The sequence below is a fragment of the Strix aluco genome, chromosome 2 (assembly GCF_031877795.1).
Source record: "Strix aluco isolate bStrAlu1 chromosome 2, bStrAlu1.hap1, whole genome shotgun sequence".
Classification (NCBI taxonomy): Eukaryota; Metazoa; Chordata; class Aves; order Strigiformes; family Strigidae; genus Strix; species Strix aluco.
The window spans coordinates 125333978-125356292 of NC_133932.1; the positions used below are offsets into that span (position 1 = coordinate 125333978).

At 39.0% G+C, this 22315-nt stretch overlaps 1 protein-coding gene across 4 annotated transcripts; it reads left to right on the forward strand.

Moving 5' to 3' along the window:
- Nucleotides 1-4126: 4126 nt before the first annotated feature.
- Nucleotides 4127-19852, forward strand: CCDC82 (coiled-coil domain containing 82). 4 transcript variants are annotated; one of them, XM_074816209.1, is made up of 8 exons: nucleotides 4127-4208; nucleotides 4876-5422; nucleotides 6059-6281; nucleotides 7399-7491; nucleotides 8734-8858; nucleotides 9692-9862; nucleotides 16298-16483; nucleotides 17045-19852. In XM_074816209.1, exons 2-8 carry the CDS (start codon nucleotides 4883-4885, stop codon nucleotides 17108-17110), a joined length of 1404 nt encoding a protein of 467 aa, XP_074672310.1. In that variant the 5' UTR covers nucleotides 4127-4208; nucleotides 4876-4882; the 3' UTR covers nucleotides 17111-19852. The 4 variants fall into 4 exon arrangements, with proteins under 4 accessions (XP_074672310.1, XP_074672312.1, XP_074672309.1 ...); XM_074816208.1 differs by lacking the exon at nucleotides 4127-4208 and adding an exon at nucleotides 4346-4685; XM_074816210.1 differs by lacking the exon at nucleotides 4127-4208 and adding an exon at nucleotides 4351-4690.
- The last annotated feature ends 2463 nt before the right edge of the window (nucleotides 19853-22315 follow it).

Here is a 22315-nt window from a genome sequence, read left to right on the forward strand (position 1 = left end):
TGTATGTTCTTTAAAATATGCATTGAAATAGAACCTTAAAATATTTTCTCCTAAGAAATTCTAAGTATTAAGGTCAATTTCTCTGTTGCTACTGGCTACAAAGTGATAGCAAAAAATGACAAGAATCACTTCAAAGTCAGCCAGCAGCTATCAGGGCTTCTGGGCAGGCTTATAATATGCAGGGATTCTCCCTAAAATTAGGGAAATGGTCTTCCATTGACAATAATAGGAGACAGAGAAATGTGAGATAACAAATCTCCTGTAATATTCTCTTCTCGTACCCTGTAGGAGACTGAGTTCAACAAAGAAAAAGAATGAGAGAAAGAACAAAAGAATGAAAGAAAGGAAGATGACCCTGTATTCAATTTCTCCACTCCAGGCATAGTCTTACTTGGGGGCCTCCCTATGAGTCCTAGCAGCTCTTCCTGGTGAGAAAACAGTTATTGTCTGGTTAATTTACGACTGTATTTAATGCTTGACATAAATGGACCGAGCAGGGTGTTTGGTGAAGGGACAGGGAGTCCCTACTGACGTAAGCTGGTGAACACTAAAAAGAACAGTCCCTTATAGGGAACTGCAATGCTGAAACTCTTCATGCTGGCTGAAAATTTATTTCAAAAGCATTAGAGCTCATTGTCATATGTTCCCTTGGCTAAACCTCTCGTTGTCAAACTCAGAGGTGGCTTGCCATTCCTGCTCTGACAAACTCGAGCTACTGATATCTGTCAGAGAGTGAGACCCACTTTGGTGGCAGTGCCAGTTCCAGACAGGCCTAATCTCCTCATAAGTTTTGGTGCATTCCTCTTTAAAAAAAGAAAAAAAGCTTTTCCCTGCCCCCCCCCCCTTTTTTTTTTTTTAGTTGGGGTAAATTCCAGCATTATTATTTGGACATGAGCCAGCTTAATGCTCAGTATGCCTGGGAGTCATAGAGGGTTTCCAAATGCTGCACTGTTGCAGGAAACAATCCCTGGGAAATATGGACTCCAAGCTTCCCATTGCTTACCGTAGGGAAAGGAGAATACCCCGAGCAGGAAGGGTCTGCTTTATGGAAGGGATGTCCATATAATCCTGTACATCACAGAACCCCAAAAGAGGTCAAGCTTCAGTGAAACTGCAATGTGAACATAGCAATAGCCAGACAACTAACAGATCGGTTGGAAATCAGCATAGCAAATATTCAGTAGTGAAAGTAGCTAGCAACAGAACTGGCTAGTGGGGGCTGCCACTTAAAATAAATTCAAATTTCCCATATATTAATTTCTCTATTACTTAAAATATCTATAGGGTAGTCCCCTATAGGGGGGTAGTTACACCAGTAAAATAGAAAACTCAGTATTGGGGAGATGCTGTGACCATCACGTGGCATAGTGATTCCACAAGCCCAGTAAAAAGGCTGCAGTGCACACGAAAATCAACTGCATTTATTTTTTATCTGACAGATGATTTTGCTTAATGTATAGGGAACATTTTAAGGGAAAACTGGCCTGTTTGGAAAACTTGTGTCTCTTGAATGGAAGTCTGCTTCTAAAATCTGAGGATGCAACATAACCCCACACTGCAGACTCCCCTGGGACTGGGTCTCACCTGAAAAATCAAGACAAGACCTTTCAGCATTGTGCATAAGAAAAACTTCTTAGCTGTGCTTCAGAAGCCAGTATTCATAAATGAAACTCATGTCATTTAAGTTAAAAAATATATTTATTATATATTTTCTTCAGTTACATACTATATATTCATTGAAATTACCTATTCCCGTCTCCTGTACTATAGTAGTAAAACTAAAAGGTTTTCTTCACGCCTTTTATCACTAGGTGGCGACCTTAGAAGCAAAAAACGAGATGAAGACCAGAGACAGAGCAGCACCCCGAAATGTTATTTTCCACTGTAGTTTGGAGGAAACATTAATTCATGGGCAAACTCTGATCGATTTATTTATTTGAAAATTCATGTACTAACTTCAAATTTAAAGCAATTAAAAGAAATGTCAGCCCAGGACTATAAATCCCTTAATGCAATATAATCCTTGAATTATAACCATTTTTATCCTTGCAATATAAACATTTTGGTGGGAATTCAATCCACCATCTACATAAACACCTGTCCACACCTCTTCACCATGTGAAATCCATAGCAGTGCTATGCAAATAAGATGAGAAAGAATTGTCTTTCATTTCCAGGCATTTCCTCTCCTTTTGGTTTCATTACCACCTATTTTTAAAGAAATACATGGTGATGTTTACAAGATCTTATTAAAACAGTATAAAAAGTGTCAGCAGAATGTGTTCCAAGGCAGAAGTAGTTTTCTACACAGACCAAGCAGAGCAGAGCAAATTTAAGACATGAATCTTGTTATTAAAATGCATATGTAAGAGTATTAGCTCTGAACAGAATCCAGCCTCCTATTCAATAGATGGTTTAGGCGGAAACACAGCAGAAGCTCATTGTTGTAGATGTTAATAGTTTCCTGCATATACTTATCCACAAAATGTCTTGTTCTTTGAGCAGCAAATGTAGTGCAATTTACTTCCTTATGAATTTATTGTACCCTCCATCTCCCAATCTCCTCTGCTGCAGTACTCCCACTTTCCCCTGTCACTAAGGCAACATTCAGGCCATGTCTCCATCCCCTAACCTCCATTTTTGGGGTTCCCCATGTTACTGTAAATTCAGTCTCAAAAGAAGCCCCGAAGACTTAGTTTGAAGTTTTAGAAGGCAGGTGTTCTGTTTTGCAGGGCTGGATGCACGGGGGATCATTCCACCTAATGTGCATGCCAAAAGACAAAAGCACACTTATTATATACAATAAAAGAAATGAATATTCATGTAATTTCCAAGAAGTATACACCTATTTTCAGAGGATCTAATGCATATGTTAATACATTGTCCGAGCATACTAAAATTTGGGGAAGGGTCTCTGAAGGGCTTCCATGGGGGGTTTTTTCAGTGGTCTGTGGTGGTCCCTAGTGGTTGTTGAAAAGGTGTCTGTTAGTGTCCTTTCCATGAACTCTAGGATTTTTTCATACAATGCCTGTCTTGGCTCATTGCTCCATCTGTAAAGTTTCTCATCTTTCTTATCTTTGACTACCACAGGTGTCTGTTGGTTTCTCTGCCCTCCTGGGATGGACCCATCACAGTTGCAAAAATTATGTCCTTGTGTGCATTCTTGTCTGAGGCCCCTTAGAGCAATTAGCACCAACTGCTTGCAGGCATCACCCACATGAGGGCCAGCCCCAGCTGAGAGCAGCACACACGCTTAGCAATTCAGTGCATGCTGTGAAGTTGCTATTACCAAGAAAAAGAGCCCCGTGCTGAGCTGGCAGGTCTCTCCTTGAGCACAGGCACTAGTAGGACCTCTCTGTGTCACCCAGCCTCTGATTTTCCACATGGATATAGCACAAACCACAGAGAGACAGAGCCCTTGGCAAGCTCCTGCTTCTGGCTGGGAAGCCCACCAAGGAGTTGCAGGCACCACACCCAAAATATGCTATACAGACACCAAAGAAAGTGTTTTCTTCTAAGAGGCCCATGAAAGACAGGTGGGCTGGCAGAGGCTTTCCCAAGCACAGACAACACTGGGATTTCTGCTCCAGCTGGGCCCCAGCCTGGCACCCCCAAAACATCCCTATAGTTACAGCTGCCACAAGCAGATTTCACATCCCCCATCATTTGGGGGTGGAACACAGTAAGTCTAGCTAGTTTGTTCCCAAGGCTGCAGAGAAGAAGAGTGCTGGCTGCTCTGAAGAAGCTGCTTTGGTGGGGTAAGCCTCAGCCCAGGGCAGCCCCCAGTGACCGGTCACCAACAGTGGTCACTGGCAGCCCCTTTCGGGAGGTGCTGTACTGCACATGCCCACACAGATTTTCCTCAGGAATGCATCTACAGCGAGGAAAAACGCCATCATAACTAAACCATCACGCTCTAACTCTGCTTGAAACCTGTCGAGGAAGGCGCCGTGATGGCGGAGAGCTGCCCCGTGGCGCGTTGGGGACGCGAACCCCGGACCTCGGTCTCTCCGTCACTGCGCGCCAACACGCAGCTCCGGGCACACCACGTGACACACACCCCCTCCGCCCGCCGCGGCCTGCCAGCACTTCCGTAAACATCGCGGCGGCTGAGTGACAGCGAAAGCGGCCAATCGCGGTGCGCGGAGCGCAGGGGGGCGGTAGTCTCTCCTGAGCGGCTCCAGCGCTGGACCGCGGGAACGTTAACGGTAAAAGTAACGGCAGCTGTGCGGGCTGCTGCGGGGCAGAGCGGGGCGGGCGGGGTGAGCTCTGCTGCTTCAGGCCCGTCCCGCTTTGTAGAGGCGGGACCGGGCCGCGACAGCCGGGCACGGCTCGTCTCGGGGCGCCGCTGCCGCGTCGGGCCTTGGTGCGGGGCAGGCAGGTGGGGGTAGGCCCGCCGGCCTGCGGGGGGCGGTCCCTCCCCAGGTGCGGGCACGGCTGCGGACGCCGCGCCGCTCCTCAGGGAGGCCTGCCGGTGGTCACCCCGCACCGGTGATCACCCTGAACCGGTGATCACCCTGCACCGGTGATGTACGCGGCCCCTCAGGGGCGGGGCAGCGCCCTGCCTCAGCTGCAGGCTTCCAGTGTTGGAGGGCGTGGTGGGGTCTGCAGCTGCACTTCCGACCTGATTTTTCCCGTTCATTCATGCTGGGTGTTAGTAGTTCTTCTTTCCTACATTTTTTTGAGTAAGGTATATTCTCTTCAGAAGTTATTGTGCATGCTTAGTTTTGTTTGGTGCTGATTTCTGCATGCCAATAATGATATCGTTAAGTCATAAGTGTATGTAACAAAGTATGCATGCCCTTGTACTTTTTTCTTTTAATGACATAATAAGTGTTTTGTTTTACCGATTTATATTATGGTGTGTTGTCACAGCCTTCTAATGGAGATAAAAGCAGTTGTCAGAAGATACGAAACAAGAAATAAGACAGCAGGAACAGAACTGTCATCATCCAAATCCCGAGTTGATTGGAGACGCACTAAAAGGGAGCTCATACTACTTGACAGCGATGACGAATCCTCAGGTACATCTGAGGAGGAAGAACCTACCACATCAGAAGATGAAGTAGATGAGAAAGATGAAACTGTTGTAAAGAACAGACTTTCAGATCAGGAAGAGAAAAGCCATTGTGGGGAAGTAACAGAAGATGGTGAAGATGAGTGCATCGTACCTGGGAAGCGTAAAAGGTTGAACACCTCTGTCTTGTATGACAGTGATGAAAGTGAGGGCAGTGATATACTTGTTAGAAAAGTTTTTGCTAAACGCCACTGTATAATGGATGAAGATGACAGTTCCGAAGAACATCAGCCTGATAAAACCTGCCCTACAGAAAATGTTTCTACTAATAGGAAACAGAAAGTGTTTGCAAAATTGAAAGAACTTGCAAGACAAAGAGCAACTTGGAGCAGTGAAAGTTGTGAGGTCTGGATTTTATCTTTGAAATGTAATTGGAGAAAATACTGAATGTAGGGCAAGGCAAAGACTAATAAATCAGTGGGATTTTCTTTATTTTGTTCTGGTTTTTATTCATGACAAATCAGTAGTTCTGTCACATTTTAACAGTTGTCACATTAACTAAATAACAATATTGGCTGCTGAAAACCTTTATCTTGAGTTTAATTTTAATCACTGAGGATTTAAGAATTCAATTTGTTCTTTTGGGTATTCTGATGACTAAGCAGCTTAGCAGGTATCTGTCTTCTCTGCATAGTCAGAAAGGAAAAACTTTATCTTTTTTTTTTTCAAAGAGATGCATGAGAGGACTATCAAATTGGTTTTATCAGGAATCAAAATACCTGCTGAAGTAACTTAGAGATCTCATGTTAGCTTAATTCCTACAAATAGACTGAGGAGAGGTACATGGAAATGACTGATTTAAAGCTAAACGTAATTGTCATCTAGGACAGAATGATGTATTTTTTTGAAACATATTATTTTTTGTTAATTGAACAAATTATATTATTAGAAGGTCAAAAGTCTTATCCAATATATGTAGTACTTTGTCAGTGCAAATACTGAAAATTCTTGTGTTTGAAATACTTTTTTAAATTTAATTAGGATTCTAATGGTGAAGGAGAAATAGAAGAGGAACCATTCTGTCACATGCCCCTCACACCAACAGAAGGTAGTGAAACTGACAGTGACAGCATGAAAGATTTCATAGTAGAGGAAGAGGAAGATGATGATGACGACACAGAGCACATAACGAGTGAAAACCAGCCACCACAGAAGAAACTAAATACATCAAATAGCGAGTTGCTGGCATACTATGTCCCACACCGTAAGATCTATATGTATAACTTGCTTGTAGTGCTGTAATAAATATTAGTGCACTGTAAACATAAATACTATGTAATCGGATATGATAATTTAAAAGCAGATTCCTAAAAGGCTGCAATTTATTGTGGAAGTACTCTGATTTCCACACTAAACTTTTACAGTCTTTCTGTATATTGTTAAAGGGAGGGTATAATTTGGGGGGAAGGAGGGGAAACCTTGTTGCACAGATTTTTTTAAGTTGGTCTGATTTAGGTTAAAGTAGGTTACCTATGATGCAGTCATTCCTGTGGAGACCTATTATAAGAATCATCCTCCATCTTGTGATATAGGCTACGAGCAGCTATGTTAATTCTGGCCAGATTCTGTTCTGGAGAATGATATAAAATTCTTGCCATGAGTTTGGGACTTTGGGGGCTTGGGATTTTTTTTAATGTATTTTTATTCCATGGTGGTGAGACTTGGGAGCACAGGTCTATAGGTGTTTCTGAATTCATTGGTCAATTGCAGGCAAACTGCATGGAGTGAGAAAACTTTTCAAGTTGATCTTTTATGAAAACTAGTATCTAGATGGAGCAGAGAGATTTGAAACGGAACTTTATACTAGTTATCTTATGCATTTTTTTGTTCAGAAGCAGGTATGTACTGATTGGACAGTCAGTGCTGCTGTAGATAGTCACAAGCATTTGTGATATTTCTTCCCCAGTAAAGACCTGAGCAGAATTGTGTATATTTGAAAGAAAGTTAGAAAAAAAGAAAAAAACAAACAAAAAACCCCCAGCCCATAAGCCTGGCCTTCTCTCATTTGCATTATTTCCTGCTATTCATAGAACAAATTATTCTCTTCTTTTAGTGTTTGTAGCTCTACTGTGGGCTCTTCTTGCTGAAAGGGCATGTGACTTTAGGATGCTAAAATTCATTAAGATCATTGGGATGAGAAGCACTTTTTAAAGACAAAGACTTAAGAGTGTGGATGTTGTACACTGAAATTATTTTTAAATCCATATTTAAATGACTTTAAAATTCTAAATTTACAATAATGGAAAAAATTCTTAAAGGATTCTTACCATTGCTTACATCTTTTTTTAAAAAAAAATCTGATTATTTTGCTTTCTTCCCAGTATCTCGCTGTGATCATTATGTACACTTCAAAAGAATAGTAAAGGCTTTCCTCATAAATGCAATTGATGACACTTTCCTGAGCTCATTATATGGTAAGTAAATTGTATTAAATAATATAATAGTGCATTCAGAGTTACACAAAGACACTTATTCTAGGGAAAGACATGTCTCCTGATTAGAGTATAGGACTGAGAGTCCTGAGATCTGGGTTTTGCTGCTCTGTAACTTTGGGGCGAAAAAAAAAGTCTATCTGGAAAGGATAGAGTAATCTTGGAAAAATGTGTGGACTTAATTTTTTTAAACTTAGAAGGCATTCTGAGATGTAGGGGAGTGTTACTGTGTTACTGATCAGCAGTAACAGTTCCAACATGAAAGTGAAATTCATTTCAAAGTAGATTATCTCAATGAAGACAATCCAAGGTCAGCTAATTTGTGAATATGTGTGCTTCATAGCTTTTTCTGAGGAATTTGATAGATAATAAATAATTCTAGGAGATTACTGCACCTCTGTTTTTTTCTTTTCCTTTTTTTTAACATTTGTGCTTTCAGATAAATAAATTTTAACTTCAGTCAGTACTTCTTGTCTTGTTCTTTATGAGGAAGTGCTTTTTGGCATTTGGTCTAGTGGAGCTGAATGTCAACCTCACATGTAGCTTCAGAAGCACTGTAAAGGTGGTATTAGTGAGAGGACTGTCAGTGTCAGGTTGTGGAAGGAGTCAGCAAAGTGCCAGAGGAGGTTTTGGTGTTGTTGGGAACTAAGAGGGAATTGAGAAACTGAAGTACACCACAGACTTCAGAATAAAAGCTGTGTATTGGATCTAAAAACATCTTTCATCTACCCAGCTAGTTCTTTCAGGTGTTAATTTTGTTTTACCAAATGAAAACAAACTTACGAAAAGTAGTAAGCAAACTTTGCCAGCTTTATGTTGTTATAGCTTCCCTCTATTTCAAATTGTATCTGCTCTGCAAAACTAACAACTTACTGCCAAGGTGCTGGAGGTAGATCAGCTACGCGGGCGAGTTGGAGGTTGTATTCTTTCTGAAGAATGTTGTATAGTATGAACATAGCCTAGCATTACAAAGATATATTTTTATAACACAGAATGGATTTTTCTGAGTTAGTGGAAGTTAATCTCTTAATTAGTTTGAATTAAAAGCAGCTACTTCAGCATTAAGAAGTAGCAAACTTGCTTTTTATTGTGAGTGATTGGTCTAGCACAGCCTCGTTCATAGTTCTTAGTATGCAGAAGCATAATGTCCTTGAAAATTTTATTTGAAGAAACTTGTACAACATAAGGGCGGTCAGCAAATTAGTAATGACTGTCGCTGAACAGATGGAACAAGACAAAAGAAATATGCGCAAGATATGTTGCTCTCACTTCATTATTTGGATGACCGCTTCATTCAACCTCGTCTTGAGAACTTAATCTCTAGAAGTCGCTGGAAAGATCGATACAAGGTATGTAGCTTCTACTTGGAATAGTGAGGTGGGCTCCAAGTCATATTATTACTGACTTTTTTTTTTATGCTGTAATTCTCTGTAAAGATACAATAATTACTATAATTATATATACTTTTTAAATAGAAACCCATTGTTCTTTAACTTATGTAACTTGTTTTGATAATTATATCGGAAGTATTTTGTGTGTTTATAACCAGATAAACATTTAGGTAACAGAACAGAATCCATTCTCATTTACGTGAATGCTTTTCCTGCTAACTTCAGCAGATAACTTTTTGATTTTTTTATGACTTTCTAAATGTTATAACACAATTTCTTCCTCCTCCCACAAAAAGATAAAACCAGTATGTTCATAATGAACCTTCTACTACTTCAAAAGAAATGAAGTCAATATACACTAACTTAGTCATTGTATGTGAATTACTAGACTAGCTGTAGTATGATAGGTGTGGTGATCTAATAATCACTGTAATAATGGAGTATGGCCAGCGGAGAGATACAGGGTATTCATTTGTAGCAGACCAACTGATATAGTTGCACCCCCACCCCCTCAAACCAAAGAGAGATGAGAGAAAAATAAGTGCCAGGATGCAGGAGCCGTTCTTTAGGTCTGAAGTCGAAAGAAAGAATTAACAAATTAGAACTGAGTGAAGTGTTGGAAAATGATTGAGAAGGTATATGTTCACAACTGAATGGTGAAAGAGTTCAGATTGTAATCTCCTTGGTTTCTCTCACACTAATTTTCTCACACTAAGGCTACTCAGCAGCCTATCTGAAGCATCTTTCAGTTTACAGAGGTTCTTTAATGTTGTTTGGAATCTGTTTTTCAGGAGCGTGTGGATTGTTATCCAGATGTTCGCATAATCTTGAAAAATCGAGAAAATAAGTCTTGTCAGGCCTGTGAATTGAATCGGCATTGTAAGTTTAATGTGCTGCTCTCTGGAAAGCTTTATAATAGTAGAACTTTGGAAGTGGATGACTTCATGTCGGATGACAAACAGGTAACTTCAAACAAGCACCCTATATAATTACTTTTAAGCTTTGTCTAGTGTTACAGAAAATCATACAAAGAATAGAAATCCTATCAACATACCTAATGTCTATAATGCTAGCAGCAAGAGTTAAGCTACTGTACTTCCATGTCTAAACCGTATTAGTTTTTAAAATACGAGGACCACTTTGCAGTTTGGAGGAGTCTTAGATTTAGCTAGGAATTATGAAGGAAGTTCCTGTGAAACTTTAAAGGCTGAATAGAGGCATTCCCCTCCACCCCCATCATCCTTTCTTATATGTTGGGAAAAAGGTAATAAAAAGTATTCTCAAAGAAACCTAACTTCTATCAAGAAAATAAATCTGATGTTTTTCTGTGATCTTTGTTTTTGCCTGCATCACAATGATCAGAGTGCTGCTTCCTCCCTACTTTTGCCACTTAATACTAGTACCTGGTGCAGCACATGTCCTTGCACCACGGTAAAGGCTAGTAAGTATACCCAACCATGAGCTGGACTTCGTGATAAAGAAGATAAAGGATTCTGAGACATACAATAGGGTTTATTGATAAAGCTTGCCTTCAAGTCAAAATTGACACTTGCCTCAATTTTTCCTCTGTTTCAAATGTCTGCAGTCTGAGTCTCATCCAGGGCAAGAAGGAAACTCTGGGTACATGGCGTCCTACACATCCTGCTCGGCATGCTTGTCTTTTGTGGTGCATGGGGAGGCAGTCTGAAACTGTGTGTCAGAGGCCGACAGCACACATGAAGATTCACATATTAACCAAAGTTCTCATACGAGCCCTTGAATCAGTTATTTCTAAAGTAGTTTTTTGTTTTGCCAGAGAACATTTAATAGAAGATTGCAAATCCTAAAGCTTAAAGAAAGGAAAATCAATCGTAAAGAAATTACACAACTGAGTGATGCTCTGAACATGCCTGACATTCCTGGTTTTCACCAAGTACCTGAGAAATACTATGAGGGGTTTTTTTAATCTTTAATAGATCCTGTTTCTGTATGCCAGGAGTCTGAGGCTTTAAATCAAGAATGACATTTGCTTCAGATTTACATAAATTCTAAATATCAGAATGCCTTTTCACTGAAATTAGATCACTTGAAAGCCTTCTACCTTTGTGTGTGCCTATAATACCCTTAAGACTTACCCATCAGGAATCTTGCTTTGATTAGCTTTCAGAAACATTATAAAAATAACTTTCTGTATAATGGACAATCATCTCCATTGACTGATTGTGTTTTCTCTTTTGTTGGAAGTAAGGTTTGTTCTACATTGGGTCACTGAGTTTGCTAATTCTGTGCCTACTATGCCCCTAGCATTTGGAGCATCCATGTGCACCCCCAGCAGTTATTGTTTGCTCTAGGTCAGGTAGAGTGAAATAGTGCCACTGTCATTCTAATAGTCCAAGTGCAATCTAGTCAGAATTTACTGCTTCATTCTTCAGATTTTTTCACATCTGCTATTTCCCATGTAGCTATTCACTCAGGACAAAGTATCTTGACATCTCTGTTGCACTGACACTTGAAACTGCTGACCTCCTTTTGAGAAGACTTGTTCCTAACTACTTCAATACATTTTATTAGAGCCTTTTTCTCATTATTGCATTATCAGAACTACTTGTCCAAACTAGAAAACACTTCCGTTTAGGTAGTCTTCTGTCTTTTTCTCACTCAGTTGTCTCTACGTTTTAGATTAAATGAGATTTTTGGAATGAAACACATTTTTCATGTTGTTACATGATGTTGCGCTAGGCAGTCATTCTAGATGACTTGAGCAGTCAATTTTGTTACATTTCACAGCTGAGACTTTTGAAGACCTGGACTCTTAAGAACTGGGTTTTCCTAACACTTGGGGATCTTCCCTTCAAACTTGCAACTACCAGTAATTGTTATGATTAGGTATGCATATGACCTTAAGTAATCTAATTCATGACCTCTTATGATAAATTCAAAGCACACAATTTATCAGTTGTGTACGAAGCTGATATCTGAGTTCTGCCTTTCTTCCCTTTCAGGAGGTATAGAAGGTATATTCCTTGTCTTTCTGAGCATAAAAGAATCTATACAGCTGAAGTTCCTCACAGTATTTGCTGAACAGAGAAAAGTGTCTGAACAAGTTGTATTTACAATATATTTTGTAATGTGGTATAAGGGGATTTCTTGTATAAGAATAAAGTGAGGCGTTTATCAGACTGGAAGTACACCTTACTGACGCTCAAGCCTATATTGTTTGGATCTTTGCAAATATTCAAACTTAGAGATTTGAGGGGTGTCAGTGTGATTATCATTATGTCATCCTATTGCACTCTGTGTGTAATGCAGAATCTAGGCAAACCTGTGCCACAGTTTTTTTTCTTAAATAGATTACAGACCCTTCTGAGCAGCAGTTGTTAATACTCTGTTTTGATAAATCTGTGCATGCATGATAGTCAAGAGAGCTAGGCTTTTCCAGCAAGGCTTTTTCCCTTGTTTATTGCAGGAAAACAGTAAGTCCTTGGCAATCATACTAGCACTGATACTGCAGTCCATCGTAGAGTCCTTATTCTTCCTTACGTATGGGTCTCTAAATGTAGGTCACTAATTTAAAATTTTTCAGGTTTTCATGGGAATCATGGGCCTTACCTAAGCAAAACTGAACTACCACAAGGATTTAATCTTTACTCAACTTCCAACTTAACTGTGAAAATAACAGTAGCAATTCCCTCACTGCTGTCCAAATGCTGTCCTATGTAAAGCATCGGCTATTTTTCACTTTGGAAAAAACTTGAATATTAATATTCAATATTGAATATTAAACTAACTTGCTGGTTCATTTTTGACCTCTTCAGCTTAACAGTAGAAAATAAGAGATTTTTATACTCTGTTTACCCCAGCATCTGATGAGATGCCTGCCATGGGCATGCTCAATATAGCTCAGGGGCTGTCGAACAGACCAAGGAGAGAGAGTTAAGTAATTTTTGATAGTGACTTTGTAATGCAACTTTCATGTTCTTACGGTGACCTGTACTTTAGACTGCTGAAGGTACTGTTCTCAAGTAGTCTTTGAAGTTCTGCTGGCAGTGCATTGATCAACTTGTCCTGCCAATTGAGAAAAAAGAAAGGAAGAAAAAAGAAAAAACGCACACAGAGCTACATAAAACTGGCACTTCGAGAACTTAATTGACTGAAAGAGAAGGCAGTTCAGCACTGGCAGATCAGATTGAATGGAAACATGTAGTTGGAATATTTTCTAAAGTTTTATTTGAAAATACCTGAGAAAAGTGGATGTGGAGAGAACAAAAACAGACCTCCAACCCTCTTCTGCATAAAACTTTCCTTTTCTCTCATCTCTGAAGTATTCTGCTTTGCCAGTAGAAAGAGAAGAGACGAGAAACATCTGTTCCAGTTTTGCTTAGGCTTGTGGTCATTGTTCTGTGTGTGGCTGCCAGTTCCCGTTCCTCCATAGTTGGGGAGAATCAAACAGTTTGGAGATATAGGTGTCCCCCACACTTCTTTGCTTGCTGTGTCACCTGGATTATAAACTGTTTTCTACTCCCAGTCTTGGTGTTCTACTTCCATTTATAATCATGCTTAGAGGACATGGATTCAGCTACTACATGTTGTGCTATTGTCGGACTATGCTCCTGCATTCCATACAAAGTGATTTAACACAACTTTGGCTGATATGGCCAGCTTGAGTAGATAAGTGAAGCATTAGGACAGAGTCACTGAGAACTGCAAGAGGAAAAAATTAGAACGAGTACAGTACTGAGATTCTTTCCAAAGCTGCATTCTGAAATAGCATTGTATTTTTAGACAATCTTTCTTTCTTTAAAAACACAATACATATTACATTTATATGATATTTAGCTATTGCCTCTGGCATTTCTCCAATACAGAAATACTTTACACCTTGCACATAAATGAACTATGAAACTCATTGCCACAAGATAGTTTGGAAGTGAAAAGTGTTAGTGGATCTCAAGAGGGGTTAGACAGGTTCTTGGGGAGGCCTCTGCCACACTGTGGAACATGGTAGTTGGGGTGATACAGACTGTCTTAACTGTTGACTGCTAGAAGCTTTGTGGTAATGTTATCATCATTCTGGTGTTTGTCTTGCATCTTACACTAACTTCCCAAATAATCTCCTGCTGGCTGTTGTCGCAGGGCTGGAACTGGGCCATCAGTTTGATACAAGATGGTATCTCTTATTTTACATCACATAATGTTCCAGATGCCACACCTCATTGCTTGGGATGCTTGAAAAGTTTTGAAATGCTTTGTGAAACGCCGCAGCTCCGTTCTTGGTGGTTTCAGTGTTTCAAATTTCCAGAAGTATCATTTCAATGAATCAAGGTTATGCGGTGGTTGGTAAGTCTTGTACTTCAGAAGCACCTGTAAGCACCAAACACAAGCCTTAGCTTTTCAGTTATAGGAAGAGTAGAAAATGGAGCTGCATATAGGTACATGTACATGACCAGTAGAGAATTGCAATATAAGAATAGGAATTTTCTATCTCAAGGTGGTAAAAATTTCAGTTAATAACCATCTACTGTAGGTCAGATCAAAAGTTCTTTTAGGTGAGTGTGTCTCTTTTCACTTCAGTGATATTACACTTACTTGTGTTAGTGGAACTGCTGGTTAATATATTTAAGAAATTAAGTATATTCATATATTTAAGAAAATATATAAATAATACATATTTTAGTGTATATAATATTTATAAATATAAATATGCTTTTCTGTTACTGTTATTGTCAGTAGATACTGCTAGTGCTAGGTTTTACAAGTAGGTCAGGTGTTTGGGGGAACTACTCACAGATGCAAACATTTGGTCATGCATTCAGAAAAGCTTTCTGAAAACGTTGGTTGTAAGCATTAATTAAAACTTAACTTTTTCATAATTTAAAAGAGTATTCAGATTATTATCAATGGCAGCAATAAAGGGTATCACTGTTGTGGCTCAGAAGAGATAATTTTGTAACATATAACATGGTTGTTTTTTTGATATATGTGCATGTGATCTGAAATAAATACCAATACAATTGCAGCTTGCATCACTGGTGCAAAGACCTTTAGCCTTTTACCTGCTTGTTACTCGCAAAGGTGTGACAGCAGTCCAAAACAATGCTGCCTTTGAAGGATAAGTTGTTGTTTGGGGTTTTTAAGTAAAACTAAATCAGTTTCTCCTGTATGTATCAGGAGCTGAATTTCTTTACGCATGTATTAGTTATGTTGCTTTTGCGTGTAGAAAACCAGACCTCCAAAAACCAGCCAGATGTAGATTTCTTACCTGACAGGCTTTGTCTCCATGGCTTGGAATAGTAATCGGTGCACCTGAGTGCACAGGGAATAGATTCCTCTTCTGATTTGCTGTTGTACGTACTCTAACTACTCTTGTAGAAATGGAACAAAACTTACTCTTGTGAAAGGCAGGATGTCCTTAAATGCAGATGGACTTTGACTCTTTCTCCCTCCCCACACCTCCAATTTCACATGCTCTTAGGGAAGATTTAGATTTTTGCCAAAGATTCTTGTAACCAATATATTACTCAGTATTTTCAGGTAAGCACCTTCACTGCTTAATATCTTTGTATAAAATCTGAGTTCAAGGTACATGCAAATACTTGCCTGTATTTAATGTTAGTGCTGATAGAGAATAATACTCTAATCCATGCTCTGATTTTGTATTTACATGCCTATTTACCATTTGTTTATCTATAAATACTGCTGTAAAGAAAACTGTTAAGTAAGACAGTTCTGTCTTTTCTGCATGGAATTTGTAGAAGTAAAACTAGTAATAACTGGGAGATGCAGAGGCTTTGATACAGTGTTATGGTGTAGCTATACCTCCCAGGCAGTTGCATATTAACATTTGCATTGTATAAAACCTCGGTTTTCAGATTTTATGTTTATGAAATCCAATCTATATATGTATTTATTAAATATATGTTTCTAGGCATATGTCTATCTGTATTCATGTGTATTTCTTGAAGAAATACTGATTTTTCAGTCTACAAAATGCTAGAACTGGTATTTCATGTCCCTAGGAAGTACTGCATATTAAGCAAAAGTATTCAAGTAATTTCTCTTCCTCTACTTTCACAATCTGATGGTTGTCTAAAATGTTAGTGATTCTGTGACAAAGTTGCACCAGAAGACAGGAAGGATACTACCAGTTGCATGGTTGTGTTTGCAAGAAAACAGTACTGATAAGCTGCCATTGCATAGACTTGCTGGTCGCCTGCTTGCTCAAAAATTGTTCTGCTGTGGCTGTGAAAACTAGATGGTTTTGCACGGATTTTATGCATGTAGTGTCATTCTGTTTATTTCATTATTCATAAAATCTTCTTAGAGTGACTGATAAAATCTTACTAGACTGACTTAGCCATTCTTTATATTGTCAAGATTGTCACAATTCTATCGAGAATGATGTGTTCACTTTGGCCTAGGTTTTGAAGGTTGGCGTGGTATGTGCAAATCGTACAAGAGTTTATCATAATTTGAAGCACTTCAAATACAAATTGTATATGGATTGCAGCTCTGTTACTGAGTTGGATGGTGTTGAGGATGAACCAGTCAAAGACACAGTCACACGGCTTTTCAGCCAGTTGGAAGACAGTGGGTGGATTCAGAAGGTACGACTGAGTTATTTGATGTATCCTTTTCCAAGCAGATAAAAGTAAGCTGAGGTAAAATGTCTGATTTAACTGATCAGTTCTGAATTACTGGACGTCAATAATATAACTCAGCTTAACCATTCATCCACTTCTGCTGACCCAGTCTGTCAAACAGTGGTATGCTGTTGCGTTCACACAGAGTTTGTGTAAACTTTTGACATGAAGCTTTTTGACAGCTGCCTGATCTCTGGGCTGTGGTGGGCAGGCTCCTGTTTCATTTGAAAGGAGCAACAGAACAAACTCAAACTGTAACTTAGGAAGAGTGGAAACACGTATGTGAGGCACAGCAAGGATATTCTACTCTTCTGTTTATACTGAAGTACTTTGAATTATTCAGAAACGTTTTATGAACTGTTTTAAGACAACTTGTAGTACAATTGTATTTAGCAATCTTTCAGATATCATTGCTTCTGAATTATTGGCATGCTTGTTAATGTACTGAAGAAAAAAAAAAGCAGTCTTTATGTAATTCAGTTATTAAACATTGATAAAATAATACAACTTTTATTTTATTTGCAGAGATATAATGATCTTGAAGACTACATGAATGATGCAGACAGTTTCCAAGAAGAGAAGATGGATTAAGAGGTCATATAGCTCTTTGAAAGACAGCTTGTAAAAATTTCAATGGCCTGCTTTATCTGCATGCACTTTATCTCTGCTTGGTCTTCAAGATTCTTTTTAGGTTGTTATACTTAAATCTGTATGCCTTTAAACTACTGTTTGAGAATGTGCTGTATTTTTTTTCTCATCTGTGTCAATAGATGCGTAGGTTACTTTAAGTTTCCTTCTGTTCTTAAAAATAACACCTCAGTATGTGTTTATTTGTGAAATAAAACTTCCACCTATTTATATTGAGCTGTACCATAGGGAAGGTAGGAGATGCTGAGACCTTTTGCAGTAGGTTATTTGGAAAGGTAAAGCTATGTTATACAAGAACATATGACGTGCATCTTACCTTCATTATTGCTCGATATATGCAAGCAACTCCAACCATTTAGAATGATAGTTACAGTAAACAGGACCCGATGCAAAGATCTTTCTCCCTTCTGAGGAATCAGTATAGACTGTTGCAAGGCAACAAAGGAAATTCTCTGCAGTCCTGACTACGTCTGCAGCACAGTAGTCATTCCTCTCTTTAGAGAGTAGGTGATGAGTCACATTATAGGCGTCATACAGACTGAGTCTGGCTAGCAATCTAAATGAACAGTTGGGCTCACAGTGCTGTCTCTGATAAGCAGCTGGAGCAATTTACTGAGATTTTAAACATCAAATTACTTTGTGCGAACATAGTGGCCACAACTTGCCGTGGCCGAAACTAACTAAAAAATTAAGAGAATGGATTAATGTGGCCATGCAAGATAAGCAAGAATTATTCCAGTGTAACTTAACAGAAAGTAGGAGTTACTCTGAATCATGATGCATGGCTTATCTGAATTGCACGAAGCCCAAATCAGAGTTCTTTGAGACCAGGGGAGTAGATTTTTGAGTGAGGAAGGGTTAAGTACTGTGTTGTCCATTCTGAAAAATTGGACATGAGCTGGCAATGTGTGCTCGCAGCCCAGAAAGCCAATTGTATCCCAGGCTGCATAAAAAGAAGCGTGGCCAGCAGGTCCAAGGAGGTGATTCTCCCCCTCTACTTCGCTCTCATGACACCACTCCTGGAGTGCTGCGTCCGGCTCTGGGGTCCCCACCACAATAAAGACATGGACCTGTTGGAGCAGGTCCAGAGAAGGGCCATGAAAATGGTCAGAGAGCTGGAATACCTTTTATATGAAGAAAGACTGAGAGAGTTTGGGGTTGTTCAGCCTGGAGGAGAGAAGGCTCCAGGGAGACCTTACTGTGGCCTTTCACTACTTAAAGGGCGCTTATAAGAAAAATGGAGAGGGACATTTTTACCAAGGCCTGTAGTGACAGGCAACGGTTTTAAACTGAAAGAGGGTAGGTATAGATGGACATAAGGAAGACATTTCTTATGATGAAGGTGGTGAGACACTGGAACAGGTTGCCCAGAGAAGTTGTGGCTGCTCCCTCCCTGGAAGTGTTCAAGGCCAGGTTGGACGGAGCTTTGAGCAACCTGGTCTAGTGGAAGGTGTCCCTGCCCATGATGATCTTTAAAGAGGTCCCTTCCAAACCAAACCATTCTATGATTCTGACCCTGTACTTTGTGCTGCATATAAAAACAATTAGATGTAGCCTAAGATAAGATGCAGGGTGCAGGGTTTTGAATCCATTTAGGGATTGTTCTTACATCCTGCTGTATGCAGATACTCTCTTATTAGTCTTTCGTGGCTGAGTAACTTAGTGATAGGGAAGATTCTTTTAACAAGTTGTTCTCTCAAAATCAGAACTAATGAAACCTAATTTCTTATGGATTTGTCCATATAGGTCATATAGCTCTTTGAAAGACATCTTGTAAAAATTTGAATGGCCTGCTTTATCTGCGTGCACTTTATCTCTGCTTGGTCTTCAAGATTCTTTTTAGGCTGTTACACTTAAATCTGTATGCCTTTAAACTACTGTTTGAGAATGTGCTGTATTTTTTTTTCCATCCGTGTCAATAGTAACTCCAAGTTTTACCAAATCAGTCCTTCCAGTATGGATTTGTCCATAAGAAATCCCCACATTCATGATGTGGCTCTCCTGGTAACAAATAGGCTGATTGGCTAGGCTACTGCTGCCAGGTGTATTGCTTCATGGTGAACATCTGTTGGCTTTTTTCCGTAGCCAACAGATTCTGTAGCTTAGATTTGTCATTCAGTACCCTTTTTCCTGCATTCATTGGAAGAAATGAACTGCTTTTATATTTTAAGGGTTTGAAATTCAGCAATGGTTTATATGCTATTACAGTGAGCTAGTATCATCAGTTTTCCCTTGTACCACATACAGATACAAGATTTACAGACCAAGATGAAAAATCCCAGTAAACAGATTGAAATTTACTCTCAAGTAAATTTACGTTGAAGATATTATTTCCATACCTTAACTGTGAGTTAGATACATAAATATTCTGAGATTTGATATATCTTATACCTATCTCCCTGGTTACCAAAGCTGAAGGAAATCTCTATTCTCTTTCCTTCTTCATCCCTGTTCTTCTGGGAGTAGTGGTGGGAACACACACATCAACTTAAAAGTACTTAGGAATCTGTCTCAAATACATCCCTTTTAGGAAAAGTAATGCCCCTTGATGCCCCACTTCTTTCTGTTAACAAAATCTCTGTACGCTTTTGTTGGCTACTCTAGAATAATAACATTTATGTTTGGTGTAATTTTATTCTTACAAAGGAAAACTGTTCCGAAATAAATGAGTTTTGTACTACATAATGGAGTATGCCCTCTCAGAGCCTTCCTGACTGGTCTTAATTTCTGCTACCTTCTGAATTTTCTGAAAACTCTTGAGACAGTATGATTGGTATTTAAAAATTTTGCTATCAGAATGAATGGTCGATTTCTCATTTTGCCACATTTAAACTGTGTGCTACCAAGTCAAAAAATAAGTTTGGGAAATTGTGGCTTGCTGATTACTGATAGTACTTCAAGAATACATACATTTTGATTGAAAATGAAAACTGACAAATTGTTCCAGTGATGAGTTTTACTCATTTTTTGATACCTACCACATCCTAGATCGTGGTTCTCACGTCCTCTTCGTTCACCTAGAGTGTAAGCTATCTACTTCTTCCTTGTTCCTGCAGGCATTTTTTTTCCGGATATATGTTTTTCTGTCTCTAACAGGGATACAAAAGTATCCTGTTAGAGTTTCTTGGAAGAAAGTGCCTCCATAGGTTTGCTCATCTTGTCTGTGACATCACCAGTTAGACTAAGAAAATTACTAGAATTGACATCGCTGATTTCTATTTCAGTAGGAAACTGGTAGTTGATTTGGCTTGGCAGGGGCTGACATAATGTTTGTGTGTGTATAGTCTCTTAAACTTTGATATTCCCCTCACTGAGACTGGAGGAAGTGATAATATTTTTGTGGCTCTTCTTTTACCTGAAGAGTTTCTACAAGACAGAGAACGTGAAGTATCATTACATCACCTTTGCATTTGTCTTCACCACAGGAAATGAAAAGATTGTTTAGAAGAGCCATATATGTAAAAGTGTAGATCAAATTTTCCAGGACAGACTGCAAATGCTAGTACTTGTACAGCATGAAGTACAGAGAAGACTCTTACCCCCTGAGACTTTCTATATATAAAATACGCAGTAAGAATATTTCTAGGAGAAAGATTTTGTGCAAATATCTAATGACGGGAGAAGCCAGAAACCTGACCAGTCTTTCATACTTCCTTTTCCACATTAGAGAATTTGAGTGGAGTTAGAGGGTGAGAGAATATAATATTAGTTCTGATAGGACATTTTAAATTGTCTTTAGTGTTAATTTTTGAAGTAGTAGCTCTAATTAAGATAAAGTACCTGTCTTAATGGAACAATGGAGAGAGCTCAGTATGTGATTAACTTGGCACGGGTGATTAATGATCATACTTAGAAATTACTTCAGTTCCTGTAATGTTTCGATAATCTGCTCTAGTGTAAGTTCTGTAACTGGAGACTGTGATAATGATAAAGTTCACACGAGGTATTTATGCACAGGATCAGGCTTACTAATGTGATGTGCTTCTGGGAGAGAAGGCCCTTTTCAGGCTATATTCTATGTCCAGTTCTTGTAGGGAAGTATGAAAAGAAGTGATTTTTCTCCCCGTGTCCCTCAGTTTTTGGAAAGAAAGTCATTTGTGGATCAAATGGGATGGTAAACTTTGCTAATAGTAGGTAGCTGTTACTGTCATTTTTTTGACAGTGAAGGCTTCTCCTGTTCCCAAAAAGCACCTATTTCTAGCAGTTCAGCAGGCAATTACAGGCAATTCCCAGGCTTAATTCTTCTAGTTTACTTTTATTTGGATAAATAAATACTTGTAGTTTTATCCTTCTTTAAGTCTGTCTGAATAAACAGAGTGGGTGTGTTAGATAAACACATGTAAATACAATACTGCTCCAAGAGAAATATCCAGCACACACAAAATAGACTTTATAAAGTTGAATTCTTTCTGATTCTGCTTTGAGAAATAAGAAATACCAATTTCTAATCTGAATTTAGAGGTGAGACAAAAGAATATAAGAAAGTATGATCTACCAGCCAATAATATGAGAAATATGTGAAATGGTACTGAAAGAAGCTGATGATAACCTCCTCAGTGGCTCCACTTCCCTGAATAGTGTATGTGAATTTTGGTATTTTTCTAGGTAGTAAGTAATGGCGTGGGGTTGTTTTGGTTTGGTTTTTTTCCCTGTTGTTTATTAAATAAGATGTAGACATGGTTTCTTTAGGTTGCCTTGGGGATTATATTCTTAATTAAAAAACTGGCGTGCAATCAAGATGGCTTATTTTACAGTTTAAACAGAGCAGTAATTGCATGCACCTCGTGCCCAAAATTTAAGGACAAGAAAATTGACGTGGGTGCAGTCAGACTCTACTCCAAAGTTAAACAGTTTACTAGGTGAGCTGCACGGTACGCAAGCGGCATGTACGTGAGCCCACCTAGCTGGGAATAGCCCAGGAGATACATGTACGCATAACTCCAGTCATTCAAAATGGCTAAGAACCCTCACTGAAAGCAAGTAATGGAAGTGGCTGAAAATTCAAAGCTCCAGTTTGCCAAATCCTCTGCAAGATTGATATTAAGCATGTGCCATTACGGTGGAGTTAATATAACTTTGAAGTAATTTGATACGGGATGAACAAGGTATGCACCTAGATTTAAGCATGCACTCAAGTTTTTAAGTGAC

Excerpts from the sequence above, each read along its gene's own strand:
- CCDC82 (XM_074816208.1), top strand. The coding sequence starts at position 4,645 with ATGCTGGGTGTTAGTAGTTCTTCTTTCCTACATTTTTTTGA. Across the intron at positions 5,423-6,058 it reads GGAGCAGTGAAAGTTGTGAG|GATTCTAATGGTGAAGGAGA; the intron begins GTCTGGATTTTA and ends AAATTTAATTAG. Across the intron at positions 7,492-8,733 it reads TTTCCTGAGCTCATTATATG|ATGGAACAAGACAAAAGAAA; the intron begins GTAAGTAAATTG and ends GTCGCTGAACAG.